The sequence below is a fragment of the Hyaena hyaena genome, unplaced genomic scaffold (genome assembly GCF_003009895.1).
Source record: "Hyaena hyaena isolate Hyena2069 unplaced genomic scaffold, ASM300989v1 scaffold_729, whole genome shotgun sequence".
Lineage (NCBI taxonomy): Eukaryota > Metazoa > Chordata > Mammalia > Carnivora > Hyaenidae > Hyaena > Hyaena hyaena.
Window position 1 is genome coordinate 220,094 of NW_024081361.1, and position 21,519 is coordinate 241,612.

The 21,519-nt window shown below is 42.3% G+C and overlaps 1 protein-coding gene and 1 pseudogene across 1 annotated transcript in view; one reads left to right on the forward strand and one right to left on the reverse strand.

The window, feature by feature from the left end:
* The window catches only part of PARD3B (par-3 family cell polarity regulator beta), a 201,785-nt gene that overhangs the window by 139,322 nt on the left and 40,944 nt on the right, over positions 1–21,519 (forward strand). The window contains exon 5 of the mRNA XM_039218010.1: positions 10,049–10,128. Within this exon, the coding sequence (XP_039073941.1) occupies positions 10,049–10,128 (80 nt within the window). The remainder of the gene's footprint in view (positions 1–10,048; positions 10,129–21,519) is intronic.
* On the reverse strand, positions 4,781–4,916 carry LOC120220831 (annotated as a pseudogene).

Consider the following 21,519-nt stretch of genomic DNA (forward strand, 5'->3'; position numbering starts at 1 on the left):
TGTAGGTAGACAGATGGGAAAAGGAAATGAGATGGTGTCTGGCTCTTTAATTAAAGATGTAGGGCCAGAGTTTGTTCTTCACGCTCACTGGCAAGACACATATGCACATGTGCACACACATGCACACACAGACACATACAAAATGCTTCTGATAGATGAAGCCAAATTTGTAAAATTGTATCCATAATCATAGTTTCTATGGTAACTGTATCTTAGGCCTGGACACAAACAGAGCTGGGCAGGAGATGTCTGATTTTATTTTCTCTGAAGACAATCAGAAGAGAGATAATTCAGGTTATCAGATGCCATGGCCCCGAGTACGGATGGCTGGTCCTTGGGTCATGCTAGCATAAGATTTAATGCTGAAAATCCCAATAAATGTGTTACAGTTTTATAATGTTGCCGATGACTTCACTATCTTTGTCATTCAGCTTTAAAATAATTATGTACAGACATATAGTTACCATATTAATGAGATGTAAGTGGTTAACATAATGTGGAAACTATATGCAAGATAACTTGTATAAATGTGCATAAGTTAGAAGGGATTTTAAGGATTTATTTTAACTCCAGCGTTCTCCAAGGGAGGAAAATATAGAAACAAAATGGTTAAAAGGCTTACCCAAGAGTTATTTTTAAAATATTTTTATTTGCTGTATTTTCTAAACTAGCAGATGTTCTAAACTAGTCTATAAACTGAATACCCAGCTATTTGACAAAATTACTGAAATTAAATTAGAGAAAATAAACACTTCAGAAATAATGGTTTGAAAGAGTGTGTGTACTTACGCTTCTCTAGATAGCATATTTCTAAATACACATCGCCAACATAATATACTTCACATTGCCAAAGAGAAATCATTTCCAACCTATTTTGATTAGTTTCTTTTTGCTTAAGTGAAGTATGGTGAGTTTCGCTCCAAACATGTAGCATTTTATCAGAATGTCTTCATATTAGACGATGCTCAAAGACAAGTTCATAACTTTTTAGATATTTCCATCATGCTGATTCCTTCAAAAATCTTCTAGCCAAACCTATAGCTAAGTAAGAGGAATGTAATTAAAAGAAAGCTTCTGGAAACTGCTCAAAAATATCTGTCATGTTACCAACTTGAAATGAAAGGCGTATTCCCTAAAATGGCATCTACATTTTTATACTTTGCATCTTAGTCTTATGATGGGTCTGGCAGCATGAGACACATTTTTGTGTAATGAATCTGAGTAAGACATATTTGTAAATGAGGATGTTATGCATAGGTGAGTAAGCTCTATTGCAACTTTGCACAGCCTTTCCATCACAGCGGCTTTTAAATCTCCTCAGGAAAATTGACTTAAGGGACATAAATTACAACACTGGCCAAAATGTGTCCCAACCTGTGGGAACTGGAAAACATGTTAATTTTGAATTGTTTCCGCTTTTTACCATCAGACATTTGCAGAAAACCATGTGTGATTTATTCTTTTATTTGTAATGAATTGTTAAAAAATGTTTGAAAGGGCATTAAATCTTCCCCTCTGCCATTAATCTGCAAATGGGAGAAATAGGAGGTTAAATGGCCTCTTTAGTATATTGCTTTATGAAACTGCTGATTCCAGCAATGCCAGGCTAGAAATACATACTAATTTAAGGAACCCTGAATGTAACCAGCAAGCTCCTTGCTTTTGTAGAGAAAAGACTAATAGCTTTATTTTAACAAGGCTCTTAACATCCCAGCCAGCAGCAGGCATTGAGTGAATGAAATTGGGAGAACTCCCATGGACTAAAAGCATCTTAATTCAACATTCCTTGTACAGCAGACCCTCCTGATAGGCTGTCCTAGGCTGTCATAATCCAGGCAAAGAGGATCACCACTGCAAGGCACACCAAGTGTGAGCCTTTCAAGTTGTTTTTGAATAAGCTCTCTGAAGTTTCTCTTCCTGAGCTATATTAGCAGAGGAAGATAAATATGCCCCAAATCCAAGCATAAGTTCTAACATTGCATTGTTTTGGAAAAGACTAGGTTTCTCTAATGGCTTAAGTCAAAAGTATTTCTATTAGACGTATATTTAGGTCATTACATTAAAAAAAAAAAAAAAAAAAAACCTGCGTGATGCCAAGTGAGATAAAGGGCTTCTTTAAAAAAAAATTAATTGGATCAAAGCCGCTGACCTTATTTTTTTATGATGAGGGAAATTGCCTAATAAGGCTGGAAGCAGGAACGTTTCTGAGCGTTACTGAGCACAAATGCCTATTCTCTTTCCCCTCACTCCTTCCTAAAGCAGCCTGACTTCCTAAGGACCTAGCTACAACTTGTAATTAGCTTCTCTTTGGCAATCCTTGATCTACAATTTCTGACCCTCAACTCATAGCTCTTTGCAAGAGTCTTTGTACCCAACACAAGAATCTGGATTGCCAGCATTTCTGATTCGGACATAAACGTTGATCAAGTTACAGGAGGAGATTAGATAAATTATGATTTACCCATAAGTGGGATGTTATATACCTACTAAAATTTATGTTTGTGTAATTTCTGGTAGCAAGGAAAATGTCAATAATAAATAGTTGGGGGGAAACTATATGCCATTAAAATATGTATATGTTTATAAATGTTAACAGAGGTCATCTTTGGATGATTTAGGGAGAAAACTCAGCTCAAATAATGGAACACAAATTTATTCCCATCATTTCCATTAACTATCACTCTGTCCCTGAGGGACAGGACTTTTTTTCATCTCTATGTTTTAGAGTGCATAGCACATGACTCCACTTAGGAGCCACTAACAAATGTTTATTTACTTGAAAGTATTAATCTTATTTCCTCAGCATGATAGCATAAGACAGTACAACCAGTGTTTGTTTTTGTTTTTGCTTTTTGAGGGGGAAGCAATAAAGATTTTCAGCACCTAGGAGCCCCATGTTCTCTCCCCATCAATCCACCAATATCACTCTCAATAAAGCACCAACACCATCTCATTGCAAATTCCCTCATAACACTTCTGTGGAACTTATGTTAGTCACTGTTCAGGGACAGAGAACAAGATCCACTCTAGCTAGTTTAAGCAGGAACAAATGTATTATAGCATACTAATGGGCTTACAGAATCTTAAGGATGGCTAAAGATACGTAATCTTGGCGAACATTTCAGGAATGATTTCTCACACCATACTACAGAACCAGGCTACAAAGGGAGTTGTTGCCACTTCAATAAGAAAGCTTTTGGCTCCAGAGCCACATAGCAATACCTGTATCAGGAGCCACCATAATTAGGAAAGTGCCACAATCAGGAAACTACTTCTAGTTTCCTGCCATCTCCAAAGCTAGCTATAAAAGCTGCACCCCACCCTAGAAACTAGCAATGGCACATTTGCTAAAGCACACCTTCATTCTGGTCAGAATAAACAGTGGAAGTGTGGTCACTGCCTCGATGGCCCAGCTTGAATCATACCAGTACACTGACTGCAAGGGCATTCTGGGAAAGGCAGGTCTAAGCTCTGTCATTCAAGGCAACACTCTGCAAGGAGGGAGGTTTGGGTAAAGCACACCAAACCTCCTGACCACAGACCTTGTCTGACCACAGAACTTGTCTTACTGAAGTTCTTGACTGCTTTGGACACTGTGGACCACGCCCTCATTTGTGGAATGCTCTTCTCTTGATTTCTATGATAACACTCTCTGCCAGTTCTCTTCCAGACCAACTGCTGGTTTAGACCTCCTCAGATTCCCTCCTGAGTTCAGCTCTGTTTGCCTGCCCCTTAAATGGTAGTGTTCCTAAGATTATTATGGGTATTTTTCTCTATTTTCATTGCATGTCTTTTCTGCTATTCTATGTATACAGATTATCCCTAGGCATCCTAATTCTTTCCCAGGTTTTCTGGTACCCATTCACAGGCCCAGTGTTTCCCAGTGCTACATCTCTAGTCCAGGCTCCAACACTGCATACTTTTACATTCATTTATCTCTCAGACATCATCATCAGGTGTCTCAACTCAAGCTCAGTATATCTAGGTATCCCCTCCTCCCACCCCTTCCTTTGCCCCTATATCTGTCCCTCCCTTATTCCCATCTTGGTGATGGTTACTAAACCCACATAGTTGCTAAGCTCTGAAAAATGTGCATTGTTTCAGTCACACCCTTCCTACTAATCTTCAGTCACTCTTACTGAACCTGTCCCCCTAACATTCTTTTATCACTCCCTTACCTTTATCCTTTTTTTTAAAGAAACTTTATTTTCTGTCAACCTTATTTCCGTTTTGTTTGCCTTTGTAGAAAAGCAGCTTAGACACTCAGTGGTTGTCCCTACCCATTCAGTGGCCCGAGCAGTGGGAGCTGTAGACCAGCCTCCAGTGGCAGGCTGAGCGCTCCGGTCTTCAGTAGGGAACTGCTGAGTAAGCCCAGAGAGCACCTGCCTGCCTTCAGACCAGTCTGCAGCTTCAGGTTCCGTACATACGAACTCAAGAGTTGGAGCCGTCCATTCACCCCGATATTCCAGCTTGGTCACAGCCTTTTCACCAGTGGCCTGCTCTTCCTTGTCAGTCTCTTCAGGATCTCTGTGGAAGTAGATATCAGGCATGACCTCCCATGGGTGCTCATGGGAATGGTGCCATGCATGTGCAGAAATTCCCAGGCCACATCCACCACATCAGACCCACTGAGTGAGCTCCCTTTTAGCAGGATTCATCAGGTTTCTCTGAAAACAGAAAGGCTCAAGCATCTAAAAAGTAAGGAGAAAAGCAGAAGAAAATACAGGCCATCTCAAATATGTTTTCATTTTTCCTTTAAGTTCTGACACATGTGAATTATACTTGCGGCAAGAATTACTATCAAACTCCACTCGTTGTACCAGAGACCTTTGTGGTGTTAGTAAAAGATTTGCCCCCAATGTAGCACACTACCTACACTTGTGAGTTCTTCAACTCCAAGCTCTAACAAAGTGAGGCCTTTATCCTTTTGAATATCCCCTAGTTTAAATTTTTCTAATGTTTATTTATTCTTGAGAGACAGGGAGCACGAGCAGGGGAGGGGCAGAGAGAGAGGGAGACATGGAATCCAAAGCAGGCTCGAGGCTCTGAGCTAGCTGTCAGCACAGAGCCTAACATGGAGCTTAAAACCATGAACAGTGAGATCATGACCTGAGCCGAAGTCAGATGCTTAACTGACTGAGCCACCCAGGCTCCCCAGAATATCCCCTAATTAGGCCTTCATCACCTCTGGCTCAAACCATCACTGGAAGCTACAGTGATAGAATAATCTTTCTAACCTGTAAGTATGTCCCATCACTTACCAAGTAGCCATTGCCAATGGCTTCCCCATCACCTAAGGGTAAAACCAAGTTCCTTGGCATATGAGGTCCTCTCAGATCTGGTCCATGTCTATATCTCTAGAGCTTGGACTCTGAGGTCAGAAAGACCTTATCTTTGTCTCAGATTTTTCATGCATTAGATATATGACCTTGGGCAACTACTTAGTTGTCTCATTTGAAAAATGGGGCAACCATTGAGGTTTTGGGAAGATTGATGGATTGATAAAAATTAAACAATTTAGCATTTTGGTTGACCAAAAATAAGTACAAAATAAGTGTTAAATTGTTAAATTGTGGTAGTGGTCAAAGAAAAATCAAATAAATGGAGGGATAGTTCATATTCATGGATAGGAAAACTTAATACTGCCAAGATATCAGTTCTTCCCAACTTAATCTATAGATTCAATGTGCTCCCTACCAAAATCTTACAAGTTGTTTTCTTGATTCTAAAGAATCTCAACAAACTGATTCTAAAATTTATATGGAGAAGCTAAAGACCTAGAATAGTCAACATAATTTTGAAGGAGTACAAAGTTGGAGGATTGACACTGCCTGACTTCAAGACTCACTATAAGAGCTCGAGTAATTAGGACGGTGTGGTATTGGTGAAAGAATAGACATATAGATCAATGAAACAGAATACAGAGCCCAGAAATAAACCCAAATATTTATTTTAGTCTTTGACAAAAGTATAAAGATAAATACGATGGAGCAGACAGTCTTCTCACCCCATAGTGGTAGAACAACTGGACATCCAACATGGAAGAAAATGAACGTAGACACAGACCTTGCACCCTTTACAAAAATTAACATCAATCACCCCACGCAAATTTAAAATTTGGGTAAAACTATAAATTTCTGCTCTGCAATAAACATTGTCAGGAGAATGAAAAGATAAGCCACAGACTGGGAGAAGATGTTTGCAAAAGACACATGTCATAAAGGACTGTTACCATAAATACAAAGAACCCTTAAAGCCCCACAATAAGGAAAGAAACAAACCAATTCAATATGGACCAAAGACCTTAACAGACACCTCATCAAAGAAGACATACAGATGGCAAATAAGCATATGAAAAGATGCTCCACCTCATATGTCATCGGAAAAATATAAATTGAAACAACAATAAGATATCACCGCACACTCATTAGAATGGCCAAAATCTGGAACCAGGACAGCATGCAGCACCCTGAATGCTGGTGTGGATGTAGAGCAACACGAACTCTCGCTCATCACTAGTGGGAATGCAAAATGGTACCACCACTTTGGAAAATAGTTTAGCAGATTCTTACCAAGCTAAACATACTCTGACTATACAACCCAGCAGCCACACTATTTGGTTATTTACATAAGGACACTGAAAACTTATCTTCACACAAAAATCTGCATACGATGTTTATAGTAGCTTTATTTATTATTGCCAAAACTTAGAAGGCACCAAGATGCCCTTCAGTAGATGAAAGGATAAATCAACTGTGGTACATCCAGAGAATAGAATATTATTCAGCATTAAAAAGAAATGAGTTATCAAGCCATGAAAAGACACAGATGGAACATAAATACATATTACTAGGCAAGAGAAGACAATATAAAAAGGCTATATACTGTAAGATTCCAACTCTATGACATTCTGGAAAAGGCAAAACTATGGAAATGGTAAAAATATCAGTGGTTGCCATGGGTTTGGGATGAATAGGCAGAGCATAGAGAATTTTTAGGGCAGTGAAGATATTCTTCTGTATGATACTAGAATGATGGATACAGGTCATACATTTGTTCAAACTTATAGAATATACAACCCCAAAAGTGAAACCTAATGTAAACTCTGGGCTTTGGGTAATGATGTCAGTGTAGCTTCATCAGTTGTAACAAATGTACCACATAGGGGATGTTGTTGATACTGAGGGAGCTGTGCATATGGGGGGACAGTGGGATAGGACCTCTGTTCTTTCCTCTCAATTTTACTGTGAACCTAAAAATACTCTAAAAAAAAAATAAAACCTCTTAAGAAAAAAGTTACAGTACTGGCAATAATGATTATAGCCATAATAGTAGTACCGGTGGTGGTGGTGGTGTGATTACTAGTATCCTTTTCCTTAATAGGTTCTGTTTCTTCCTTTACCAAAATCTTGACATTCCCTGAAAACATAGCACTTTTCTTATTTAAATGACTCCATGTCTTTTCATTTTTGTTCGCTCTAGAATGCCTTCTCCTGCTACCCCTACACCTTGTCCCCCACAAAAACTTCTCTTCATTTACATTCAAGTTTTAGAGGAAACTTCAACACCCAAATGAAGCTGTCTTCAACTCTCCCAGGTGGACTTTCGTATCTGTTTCTTCAGACTCCTACTGCCTCCTTTTTCATACCGACACTCTGGCAGTGATCTCATTGCACCATAATTGTTTGCAGTCCTGTCTCTTCGATATTCAGAATGATGAAGAAAGCCAGCCGCTGTTCACTGCCTTGAATATAATGCCTAGCATGGCACCAGGATACAGTAGCTGCTCAGTAGTCACTAATTCAATGATTGCATTAAAGAGGTTGTCGTGTTAATAGAGAAGCACAATATATACACAATATAAATATAACAAATATTTACACAATTGGTCAAGAACAGAATCATTTTTGATAGAGAAGCATGGCACCCATCTTTACCCTACATGCTGCTACTTCCATGAAGCTTTTTCCTGACACCTTCAGGTATCACCTGTGTCACTGTTAGTAACATTCTGAATGGCACAGGATCATACATTATCCTATAATCATTATTTAATTTCATTCTGATGTTTGTTTTTTCCCCAAAAGACTGAAGCTTCCTTAAGATAAGGATCCTCCTGTGTTCCATGTGATCTCATATGCTGGTAGCTCACTAGGACAGGCACTTGGGGGCTGCCCCCTAGAGACACCAGAATGCAGACGGCATCATGAGGCCAGGCCAGTTCCGGACAATAGTGCTGAAAGTATTACCTTGTAGTTTTGTGGCCATAAGAAGAAAAGTTACTTGTAAATGTCTAGAGCCATACTAGGGATACATAAGCATAATGTGCTCCAACAGTCACAATTAAATAATCTTCAGCATTGTTCTGCTATTCATGCTAATTCTTCCTCCATAAAAAATACTGGTTAAAAACAAAACAAACCTTAGATACAAGTGGCTGAGGACAATAATTGCATCCTTCCCTTCTTTTGCTGTACCATTTATCCTGTTTGTCTGACGCCATCCCTGTTTCTGATGTTTGTTAGAAAGAACGGTAGTTTAAATCAGGGCTTTTATTCTCATGCGGAGAATTCTCAGTCTCTCTGTAGTTGTTTCTAAGTTTGTAGGTGCAATCGTCATCCTTACCGAGGAGATTCACTGGGCTGTTGGCCTCTCAGACAGTTCCGGCCACTCCTGTTCCATGTATTAGTGAAATATGAAGAGGTTTTGCAGGACACACTCTGAAGAGCCTCCTGTAATAATCTGACACCAGGAATAGCCTTTCTTACTCTAAATGAGTGTGTATACTTGCTTTGCAACTCCTCCCACAATAAACCCTCCCTATGCACACCACCCAAGCTGGGATGGAGGTTTTAAAGAGAGTTAGAACTTTTGGTGGGAAGAAAAGAACTTGTAAGCTGAGTACTACCTAGAAAAATCTCCCCTACTGACTTGACAGCATTACTTCCTGTTTACTAGCAGACTCTCCCGTCCCCCATTATAATGGTCCAGGTGTTCTGTTTACCCTTCCCATGCACACTATGTGAGGGCTAGCCCAGCACAAGAGCAAGCACATACGTTATCCATAAAACCACATACGTTGACATGAACAGGTGATGGATTGATCAGTCAACAAGTACTTCTAAATACGTGTATGTGTTCATCCTGGTTTTGATTGGTATGATAGATGCAGAAAGATCATGTATAAAATCTTCACATTCACAGAACTAAACACTTTGTTGAGAACACCCTGAGGCCAGTCAGTGCTCCTCAGATTCTCAGAGGTTGAAGGAGGAGACCCAGAGAAGGGAACACAGGAAGTACATAGAAAGGGGGAAAAACATAATAAAGACCAACCCTAGATGGAAAAGAGTTAATGACTTCTCTGTGGTAGTTGCTAAGGGAGAGAGAAGGCTTTGTGGAAGCTGTGGAGTAGATATTTGTTTGTTATCAGCCCCTGTTAGTAAAGAAAAGTTTCATGGAAAAGGTACTTTCAAAAAATATCGTCCTTGTCACAGCCAAGAGCTGCCTAAGGAGACCTGACAACTAACTGTAACACAGGGTGCTGGAACAGGAAGGGCTTGGGGTAAAAATCCAAATCAACTATGAGCTTTAGTGAACAGTAATGTATTGATTCATTAATTGTAAGATCTGTATCATACTGATGTGAGATGTTAGTAATAGGGAAAGTGAGTTCAGAGTGAATGGGACCTCTGTACTGTCTTCTCAATTTTTCTCTAAGTCTAAAACCGTTCTAAACACTAAAACCCATGTAAATGGCGGGGTAGGGGGGAGGGACGGAACGGCCTACAGAATATCCCTGGCTTGGTGACAGGAAGGAGTCGGTTTGACAATGACCCTTTTTGAAAGAAGCGACTTTGTTGTTAAATGCCATGTTTGTGGCTTGATCATCAATTCCTATAGCAATACTGAGCTCTTGCTTGCTTTTCCATGGTTGATTTTTGGCAGGCAGCAGCAGCATTTGTGCACTGATTATAATTTTGTGATGCATTGTCAGTAACCAGGGTGTATAATGGATCTTCATCTCTAATTACTTTTCTCTCCACAGGTGTCTGGAAAGGGTCCAGATGGGAATGCGCACAGCATCCGCTTTGAGGGGATGGAGAGACAGTACGCCTCCTTACCCAGGTACATCACTCAGGGGTCTCCCATCTCCAGCTCACCTACCAATGAAGCCTTTAGAGAAATCTACATGAAATAGAAATCTGGCTTTGAAACTGGAATATGTTATAATTTGCCTCACTGCCGTCTGCTACAACCTTCGTGCCATCTTCACAACTGTGCTAATAATTGAAACACTTGTGGGTTATTTTTTAAGGGAAGAAAATAGTATATCTTTGCAATTGAACATGTCAGCAAGAATATTGGATACAGAATGGAAACCCTAAGCCATTGCTATAAAAATGGTATTGAACATCCTGCACCAAGCTTAGGGACAATAAAATAGTAAATCCTCTGTCCTAGCAGTTACCTACAAGGAAGGGCGAGCCAACCTTAACCTTGGAGCTTCGTGTGGGTGTTAAAAAGCAGGAGAGAAATGTGAACCTGGGAAGATATTCTTGCCTTGATTTAGAATCTGATCGGGTACGCTAGGCAGTCAGCAAATATTGCTGAGAGGCACAGACACAGTGCGGGAAGGAAACAATCGCGTGGGAAAAGTTCACTCGGTGATTCTGGCCCAACGTGATCCACTTATGCTGTAACCAGACACCCCTGAAAATGAGATACAATTCTCAAAGGCTTGTGCTCTTATCTGTGAGATGAAGAATAATTTTGGTCTGCTATCAGTAGCACATGACAAAGAAGAAAACTTTCCAAGATTATGTCTAGGATGGCTACTATGGGAGTGAATCAAAAGTGTGAGAATTCGTGAGTTCGGGAGGTGGGGGGGGGTGGTGTGGGAGGGGGAACAAAGAAAGGTTAATGCCAGCGAGAAAACTGAAATGTTACAGAATATCTCCTTTTAAAAGAAGGGGGAGGATCCTAAATAGAGCTTTTTCATCAAAGTGGAATTGTTGAAGTGCTATCCCAGAGGGCGTTACTGTGTTGAGTTTCACTTTGGCTTTAATTCAGTGTGGGAATTTACAAAAATACCATCCTGGATATTGAAACAGGCACAGCCTAAGTGACCATCTGCTCTTATAAATAGTATGTTGATTTTCAAAAGTAATAAAATCTCGAATCTAGTGGAGAACCAGTTTTTAACACCGATTGGGCAGAATGCTTAAAATACAATATTTTAAAAGCTTCTATACAACTGTATTTTATTTATCTCCCAGTTTTCCTTTTTTGTAGGTTGTCTCCTAGTCTTTTCTCATCTTTGATTTCTTCCCTCTCCTTATTTTTTTCCTGGCCTACTATTTTGTTTTCATTTTAAAAAAATGGAAGTCGTCTCCAAAATTTGTTTTAAATATAACATTTCTGGCTTTCAGTGTTGAAGTGTATGGAAATTGTGGTTAAGGCAGATGGAAAGTAGTATGTTCTTATGAGAGGGAAGAAAAAAAGATAAAACTGGAAACAGTTTAATGTCTTCCTGGCCAACTTGCACCAGACTGCGGAAATGGATTTTTTTTTTTTTTTGGTACAAATCAAAAGCACAGAAATAACATTGAAAATTCTATAATTTTCACTCATTCACTCCCCATCTATCTGTTAGTCATCTACTCTGCTTCAGGCCCGGAGAATACGGAGACTGGGGACACAGGACCAGTCTGTCTTCGGGACCCTACTGCCTAGAACAGGAGATGGCAAACCACCTTTTTAGGACAGTGCAATAAATGCTTAGTTTAGTAACTATTAGCAGAAAGACTTCTGAATTTCCAACTCCTACTTAATTTTACTAATACGCCCTGAAATGCTCAATCATGGCTGACTTTCAACAGGTCTATTTTAGGATCGAACCCTGCAAAGGGAGTCTTCTCACAACGGCAATACATATATGCTGTCTGTGGCTCTGGAGCTATCCCCTCAATGTGGGAATTGACCAAATCCTGCCGGCCCTGAGAATATAGCCGTAGCTGGAAGGGAAGCATCTTAGACCAAAAGCAAATTTGGCCAATAGTCCACTCACACCCATACGCGATGGTAGGAGTGATTAACTCCATGAGCAAACAGAACTTGGTAGCCACCTGGCATCTAGAAGTTGGCCACGATGGACAATAAATGGGGCTCGGACAAATGCCAGAAAGGTCCCTGGCATTTGTTTTGAAGTAGAGGAGGGCCATCTCAAGTAGAGGAGTTTTCATCTCAGCATCTACAGGGGAGATGCAAAGCATCCTCAGCACTGTGCTCCGGCCCGTGGGAGGCCCCGTGCTTACCCACCAAGGTGCACAGTGCTGAGGCAGGGGTCTGCTGCTGGCTTCAGGAAGCTATGCAGACAGCTCTGCGTGCCAGTGACATTTACCCTGGTTGTCTAGTCCTCCCTGCCCTGGAGAGTTTACTGTTCTCTTGACTGAATCACAGCAACTCCACTGCTCTCTCCCTTTGCCAGGGGAGGGAGGGAAGCACATCTCTAGGCACCGGATCCCCTCTTTGTCGTAGAGCCAGGAAGCTTTAGAATATTTATGGAGTTAAAATTTTAATTAAAAATAGGAATACTTCAGGGCACCTGGGTGGCTCAGTCGGTTAAGCGTCTGACTTCAGTTCAGGTCATGATCTCACGGTTCATGAGTTCAAACCCTGTGTCGGGCTCTGTGCTGACAGCTAGCTCAGAACCTGGAACCTGTCTTTGGATTCTGTGTCTCCTACTCTCTCTAGTCTTCCCCTGCCCATGCTATCTCTATCTCAAACAAATAATTTTTTTTTAATAGGAATATTTCTATCTATGGGAAGTTGGTGGCCGAACTTCCAGTGGACTAAATAGGCTACTGACCGATGTGGTTGCCAGGTGGTTTGTGGAGAGCATCACAGGAGTTTTTAAGTTAATTTGGTAATATCGATTTATGTGTCAAATTTGGAACCACTGACACCCAGAGAGAAAATGCACCTCAGGCCACCACCCACCCCACCCCTAAGGCATGGAGTGAGTTAGTAGCCCTGGTCAAGGGGCACCCTGTTAAGTGTTCATGGGATTCAGTCATCTTTAAAGTAGGCTCCTGCAACCTGCTGCCAGAGTATAAAAGACACTTCAAAAAGTAAAGCCAGAGCCCTAGCGAGCCCAGAAAAAGACAATTCCTAGCACTTGGTAGTTAGGATGTTGCCTAAGGCTAAGGGCTAAGGATGTTAAGTATTACTGTTAAGCAATGTTAAATCTTCTGCCTCTGAAGGAAAATGACTTTATTTCTTGTCTCCTGAGGGTGCTGTTTTAGAAAGCAGAGGCAGGTTGTGATACAGCCTTGTTAGCAAACACCAGGCTGTTACCAGGACCAGTGTTTTACCATCCTGTCCGGCCCCCAATTTTCTCTGGTAGTAAACACAATGAAATCAGCATTCCCTTATTCTTGCCCGACACAGATTATTACTCACCCTGAATAAGTAGGGAAACAGCCGTTTCTTCGGATGCTGTAATATGTGAACATCAGTGTATGTATTTCTGCAAACAGCTGCTTTTTCACTTCAGCCTCCCAGCCCCAGTCTCTTTCCACAGGCCTCTTTGTGGTCAGTCCCTCTAGCAGTGAACTCGCTACTCACCCCAAGCCTCCATTGTTCCCACCTGGCCCATCCCCGTGGGATCCCATTATCCCTTCTCTACAGATGGTTCACTGCGCCGGCACATGATGCTGCTCTTCCGGGCTTATAATCAAGCGGTGAGTCCTAAGGAGTGAGCAGACACATCTCTTCTGTGGTCCTCTCTATGGGGGCGGTGAGGGGTTGCTGGAAAACCTCTTAAAAACGCCTTCATTGGTTCCACTACAAAACGCACAGTATGCAACCCCAGCTGGGCCCCTGCTGCTGTCCAGAAGTCCTGGCGGTCGTGCTGTCTGTCGACTCCCTTGACTCTCCCACAGTGGCCCTTCCAACCTTCTTCTACTCCCATTAAATTCTATGAAAATGACTAAACCCCCCCCCAAGCCCAGTCTCTAGAGATGACCTCACTTCCTCTCCTCTATGACCATGAGACATTCGACATGAGCTCCTCCACTTCTGCCCCCTACAATTCGGATTCGCTGTCTTCACAGATCACACTTCCTTAGGAGTGACAACAAGGGTGTGGACTTGGAGTCGGACCATAATTACAGCCCCAGCTCTGTCACTTAGCACCTGTGTGACTTGGGGCACGTGATCTAACTGCTCCAGTCTCAGTGTCTTCCTCTGCAAGTGGGGATGATATGAGGGCCTGTGTGTGGTGCTGGTGTGAGTATTTGGTATAAGCAAAACCCTTAGTGAAGAGTCGGCCTGACATACTGTAAGGATTTTTTTTTTTTCATAGCGCTAGCTCTTTTTAATGTTATCTCGGGGGAAGATGTGTTTCTTTAGTGAGTCAAATCCATACAACAGAGCTCATTCTCACTGGCTTCTCGGGGTCCTGCACCATCAAGCACCCCCCTCAGCTGCATCTTGCAGTCCCTTGGCATTTGCTTCCTCCCACACACACACCCATCACCACCTATTACTCTAAATGCATAGGCTCGGCTGCACAGTTCTCTAAGAGCCCACAGTGTGGACGAGGGGAGAGCCATCACCTGCGTAGCTCTCTGCTGGGGGTATAACTGAGACTAAAGGATTAGCCAACTCAGGAAGGACCAGTGGTCCAGATGGTCAAAAACAAGAGTACATAGCAAACCGGTATGATCTGAGGAACAAGCTGTGCTAACGGGCATGCTGGGAAGATAGTAATTCTTGTGGATGGGGAGTTTCATATGAGGCTCAGGTGGCAGGACTACCCCATGCACTTGACTCTAGTCCATCAGAGAAAACAAATACCTCTTTTTGTTCTCAGATTTCCTGCCTTAGGAAGAGTGGTTCATACCTGTTGGCTCTATTTCCACGCCACCCACTGACATGGTGGCCTCTAGCCCAGGCTTCTGACACTGATGTTTCCAGCTGATTCTGCATCTAGCTCCTTTCCTAATGTAGATTCTCTCTGAGCAGCTGCCTTGATTCCTACAGATTCAGTTCTCACCACTAGGATGATAACCCCATGGCTAACCTTCCTATCGTACTCTTAATGTGACCCCAGTTACAACTGCCTGCTTGACATGTCCATTCTACCCCAAGATACTTCGAAGTTCCCACGCCAAAACTCGAGCTCAATGTCATGTTTCCTCAGCTCTTCTTACTTTTAACATCCATGACATTGTTTGGCACCTTTCTTGTGCCGCTGAAAATACCCTGGATTAGATTACCATTGCTTTGCTGCCCCGTACCACCCCCATTGGATTATACATTTCTGGAAAATAGGGATATTGTTTTATATCCATGATGTTTTACACCCACCGCCAGGACCTAACAGAGGACCATGTTTATAACAGGTTTTTAATGCATTGGCATACAGATGAAAACAGATTTTTTGATGTAAATAAATCATAAGAAAGAATTTCTTCCAAGTTTCCTCAACCGTTTGTTTCAGAACACCGTTTGCCAATATCAGAACACCGTTTGCCAATATAACACTAATTTTCATGAAAATGTCCCTTTTTCCCTGAAATCTGTAGAAATCCAGACTTCTAAATAGTCAACTCTAATTGAGCATTTACTATGAACCAGGCATTGTTCTAAATGCTTTCTATCTCCTGACTTAATGATCACAGCAGCCCTGCGACTCCAGAGCAACCCTATTATTATCCTCATTTCACAGGCAAGAGTGTAAGTAAAATTGCCCAAGTTCAACAGCTAGAAATGGCAGAGTTGGGATTTGAACCCAAGCGGTCTGCCTGCAAATTTGTACATTTCACCTCTGGGACTAAGGTTATCCAGTTCAGAGTCAGAATCAAACTCTGTTGAGGGGCCTGGCTGGTGCAGTCGGTGGGGCATGCAACTCTTGATCTCAAGGTTGTGAGTTCAAACTCCACATTGGGTATAGAGATTACTTTTTTAAAAATCTTTTTTTAAAAAAAGAATATCCTTGCCCTGTAGAATTATATACATACTGACATATTTAAAGATGAGGGTCATGATATATGCAGCCTAAGCCCAAATCGTTAAAACAAATTTTACCAAAAAAAAAAAAAAAAAGGAATCAAACTGTGATTATCACACTCCCTTGTATCATTTGCTCACCTTCTTGTCTTTCTCACTAAACTATAAGTATCTTTGAGGACAGGGACTATGTCTTATTCATCTTTGTATATGACACAGAACGTTACTAATATGCAGGTTAGGTAATGCCTTTCAACCATCTCTGTAATGCTGTCATAAAATCAATTCTCTTCCCATCCCCTGGGCTCCTTCCCTTGAAATATGAACAGCTTAATGTGTAATTGCTAGATGAACATTAAGCAATATACTTTGCCTACCAAAAAGGGAATCCTGTTTTGTTAGAACACTCCTGAGAGTTGAAAAAGCAGTATCTGCAAATTGGTGCTCTGGTTCTTTAAGATTAAGAATAATATCTACCCGGAAGGAAAAAAGTGCCAATACATTTTCGAGTGGAAAACTGCACGAGCATTCCTGAGGAGACAGAGACTTCCTTTCCCGAGACTGATGTGGGACGCAGGCCTGCTCAGGCTGTGTTTGGCTGCCAGTCCTGATGTTGCTCTAACCCATATTAAGTGAATTACTCGAGGGGGGGAAACGTGTCTCTGGCCACCTCAAGCAGCTTTAATTTGGCTGGGTAATGAGAAGCAACATACTAGTTCTGATTTCGGGTAGAAAGAGCAACTTTAGAAGGAGCAAACAGCTTATGCTTGCTTCCTAGGAACCCAAAATAAACTTGCTTTCTAAGTGTGTTCCCAGTGTTTTGGTACTGGGTGGGATTGTGTTCAGATCAGAGGAACACGCCATAAGAACATACTTCCGCTTTAACATTTCAGTTGGTTCATGTTGTCAGCTTCAGCTTTCTTGCCTGCATACGCTGGGGCCCACCCGGGGAGACCCAGTCACAAGGACACTGCTAACTTTACAGCTTGCACCGTGCCCTGTGCCTACTCCATCGTATTATCCCCGAAAGCATTTTGTCTGGGCATGCCCGGTGGCCTTGACTGTTGCTTACCTCACTGCTCGAAGGCCCTCTCCCTCCCTGATCTCTCTGGTTCTCTTCAAGTTAGCTTCCGCTCTGCTCACAGCCACCCAATTTTCCTTTGCCAACCTTGCATTGTTTGGTAGCGCTTGCCAAGCAGATGGTAGTGACATTCGAGCTCTGCAAAGATTTCCACCAATGCCACAGTACCGGTCTTTGCTGAAGCTAAGCTAGAAAGTGATGGAGTGAGTGCACTGCAAACGTGAGCATTCAGCACTTAGGTGTCTACATGTGTGAGCACGAGTCTGGTGGGGGGAAGGGCGGTCGGCCATCTGGGCCCAGGGAAGCGGACAGAGTCTCCGGGTTGCCTTACTGAGTACTTCTCTCTGCCCCAGAGCCAGCTTGTCAGATAAGAGGCTTCATGAGAATGTCTGCACTGCTCCAGGCAGGCCTGGCTGCAGTTGCATGATCAGCCAAGGTTTGAGGCCATTCCAGCTACGTCTTCTCTGCAGGGCACTAGACAGGGGCCTGCTGCACGTCATCAAGATACGGCTAATCCTGGCCAGTCTCTCTGACACCTCCCTGGTGGCACAGCTTTATCTGAACTTCGTGGACAGCAGCCTTTCAGTGCTTCAGTCTGTGATCGCTGCCCTGACTTTGGAGGGAAGCCAAGATGAGCTGGAGAATCTGCTAGATCTTATCTTCTGCATCCACCTACGATAGACCGTAATGCCTTGTGAACATCAAGGAAGTTCTGTTACCCCACCAAATTAAACGCCTTGTCCTCTGTCCTCGGGCTCCCTGTGCTGAAAACCTAGTCTCCGCATCCCCGGCTGCATGGAGTCGGCTGCTTATTTGGTTCCTCTGATGCCACCTCACTCAACGCAGAGGACAAAACGATGAATTGGTGGTGATTTAATTCTCGGGGAGATGAAGATCTCTCCATCGTCAACTCAAACTTCCTGAAAGATGCAGAAAGCCCTGCATCTTTTTTAAGTGAATCTTGATGGACCCCATATATTAAATTCCACAGGTCTTTACTTGTTCCTCATTTCTCCCTAGAAAATTCTAAACTGTTTCATGACAGTTTATGAATGACCGTTTGTTAGGTCCTCTTTTTAGAGGAGGGGGACGTGCCCGTTATTTCAACAGTGCCAAATCTGGCATTACCTTGCACTTGAAACATGTTAAACCGGCTTCCACAATTTCCCTCCTACACATATTTGAGTTTTAGTATTTATCTCCCACTTCTTGAGCCAAAGGAAAAGAAAAGGTTATTTTGTGCCTAGGCAGCCGCTTCACAAAGAGCATTGCTCTGTCTCTAATTTCTCATATTCTTTGGTTATTCTTGATGTTTTCCAACTGCATTGTCGCTCCACCATCTGCCACCAGAGCGCATGGCACTGGAATCGCTCTGGTAGGTTTCCTGACCCTGCTGAAGTGCTCTGCTCGATGCTCTCGCTGCACCTGCCTCCCTCTGTCTTTTGCGTCTCTCCCGCCATTTGCTGCTGTTCCCTGGCCCCACTTCTGAGTTCGTCCTGGTTCGGGACAGAGACATTCTGAATAAACCAAGTGTGTTAATTTGTTATCGTATCTGGGTTGTATGTGTTTGGGAGGGCTATGTTTTAGGAATATTCGAAAGAACATTACGTCACTAAAACGTGCAAGCATCTAGGATAAAGAGTGAGTGCCTGCCCAAAGGCGTGAACACATGATATCCTCACCAGGAATAATTAAGAGTAAAATCACTAGGTTTAGTTTCCATTTTTATCACCAAAATCTGCATGCAGATTGTTTCAACGATGTCATGTTTACTCCTCAGCTAGCCAATTGTATGTGAAAAGAAAATCAAACGAAGACCAATTAAAGCAAAGGCATAAGGGGAGAGATGTAAATGTGTGGAACACCCACCTTGCGCCGTGCATTTCATATGGGCTGTCTCGTTTTCTCCTCGCCATCCAACTGGGTAGTATTCGTTATGATGCTCATTTTGTAAAAGAAGGTCCATCCTTGAAGTGGCAAGATCAGAATCAGAATTCAAGCTCAGTTCTTTCTGGTTCTCAAGATCTTTTTTATTTCATTTTACTCACCACTAACACTGACAAGTCAGGGAGAGGCTGGAATATAACAGCTCTTGTCTTGGGTAACATGAGTTCACGGGAAGGAAGATATCTTAGGCCACATTAGAAATGCATTCATTGTTTCTTGGGGCTCCAAAGAACATGGAAGGTGTTGAAAGCTGCAGGTGGTGAAAAAGTAATAAAATACACTAAGACAAATAATAAGGAATTTATGGAGAAAAAGAAAATTACTTTTGAAGCATGCCATTTTTATTCTTATAGCACTAAGTTTTCCGAACGTAAAAACAGATAGCCACGTTTTCCTTAAGGCAGGTATTGTGTTGCTATTGGGAGCATAAATAAGGCTGTAAATGGCCCCACCTGGGGCAGTCCACCCCAAGTGCACAGACCAGGTTCCCAGCCCCCAGATCGCACGCTGCACTGCCTTCCCACAGAGAGCACTGGTCACGGGGTGCAGAGGAGGAACCAACACTTGGCAAGCGTTTATTGTGCTCTGGGAGCTCGAGTGGGTACCTTAAATCTGACCTCATTTATTTCTAGTAACAATCCTTAAATAAATATTATTATCCCTATTTTATAGATGAAGAAACTGAGGCTCAGAGAGGCAAAGTGATACAGCCAAGTTTGCACAAAGAACAAATGGCAGGCTTCGGATAGTCTGGCCCTTTCTACCTCTGAAAGCTCTAGAATCTTTGTAAATCAAGCTGTCTTGTGCTAGGCTGGCTGTAAACAAGTAGAAGAGAAGCAGTCAGTGGCTATCCCTTACTGAGGCCGCATTTGCCATGCTGACCCCACCCTAAACCACTGCAGTGTATAACTCCAGGACATTAAAATGAACAAACCCCTAATAGGCATCCAAAATTTCTCAGAACAGCAACCGTGAACCACAGAGCTCCCCTTTACATATGTAAACACCCACCTCCTTCCAGCTGAAATATCTTTTAAACGGTGCTCTTTTCTAAAAACTGCCTCTTTGTTATGCTAGTGTTTAAAAAATATGCCAATTGGTTCCACTTCAGTGATTTTCGTAGCCAGGAAAGTACTGTTGCTTCTTTCACGGTATAGTCCTGGCAAATCCTCAGGGGACATGGCTGCGATGTAAATGCCAGATAACTGTGGAGGGATGGCATCAATTTACTGTGTTGCTTCAAGTCCAGAGAAGAGAACTTTGGCAGTCAGTTACCATAGAGGTGCCACACGAGCCCATCTGTGCCCTGAATTGCATGTGACACAGGCCCCATAACCTCAGTCATTGTGCCAAGAAACACCTTGGTCCAGCTCCATTATTTCTAGCAAACATTTGCAATACAAATGTGGGAAGGGTTGGTACAAAAAGAGCAGCATCCAGAATGTGTTCTTGCTTATATTCCAAGTCTTCAATTAAGTCTAGAGAGAAGTGGTTGGGGCTTGTCCCAACAGAGGGCTGTCCCACTCAACAATCAGCAAACCTGACCCTCATGGTTGAACATGGAATGACATGTTAAATAGGTAGGAACCTGGCAATTCTCAGTGGCCACTCTCCACCAGCAATACACTCTGGGGCATGATAAGTCGGCTTTAAACTTGGCCATTGCTTGAAAGTGAAGACAGGGTGGTGACTGTTCAGATAAGGTTTCTGCCCACTAATTGCTCGCATGCGGCTGAGGCAAACACACACCCATTTCCAGAAATGATAGTGTCTGACAGCCTGGGTTTTTTGAGGTCCTGGAAAGAGCTGTAATTGTGGCAGCAGACGTCTAAGGTGGAAAATAAGCACATTGAGCTATTTTAAGGAGTTTGCCACAATGAAGTTTTTCTTCTGGAGACATTCCTATAAAATCATACCATACTGCTGCATATAGTATGGGCAGGATAATGTGACGGCTGCTTTCTGTTGATTGGTGGATTGGTTATAGACAAGTCACTTATGTGGCCACCTTGTCAACAGCTTGAATTCCATAGTTTATCCTTTTTCTGGTCACTTCCTTCATATGATTTTTTAAAAACCCAGATGAGTCCTGAATTGTTCAGAGCTAACTGGGCCATTTCATAGCCTAAACGGGTGAGCTATCCAAGTTACCTATGCTTGTGTATTCTTTCATTCAACGACTCTTTGCTGACCATATACTAAGTACAATACACTCTGTAGGCTGGGAAGATACAGTAATAAACCCAAAAGACACAGTCCCTATCCTGTGAAGTTGTAATCAAGTAGAGACAATAATAACTGTACAGTCACAGAGAAAACATAAAGTTGCTGCTATGCCCCTCATGAAAAACAAGAGATACGTGATTCCAGAAAATTTGGGAAATTGGCCTGAATCAAGGGAGAGAGTGAGACTTGAGCTATGACCAGAAGGAAGTTAGAGAGAAGGCATAAGGCACATTCCAGGCAGAGAGGAC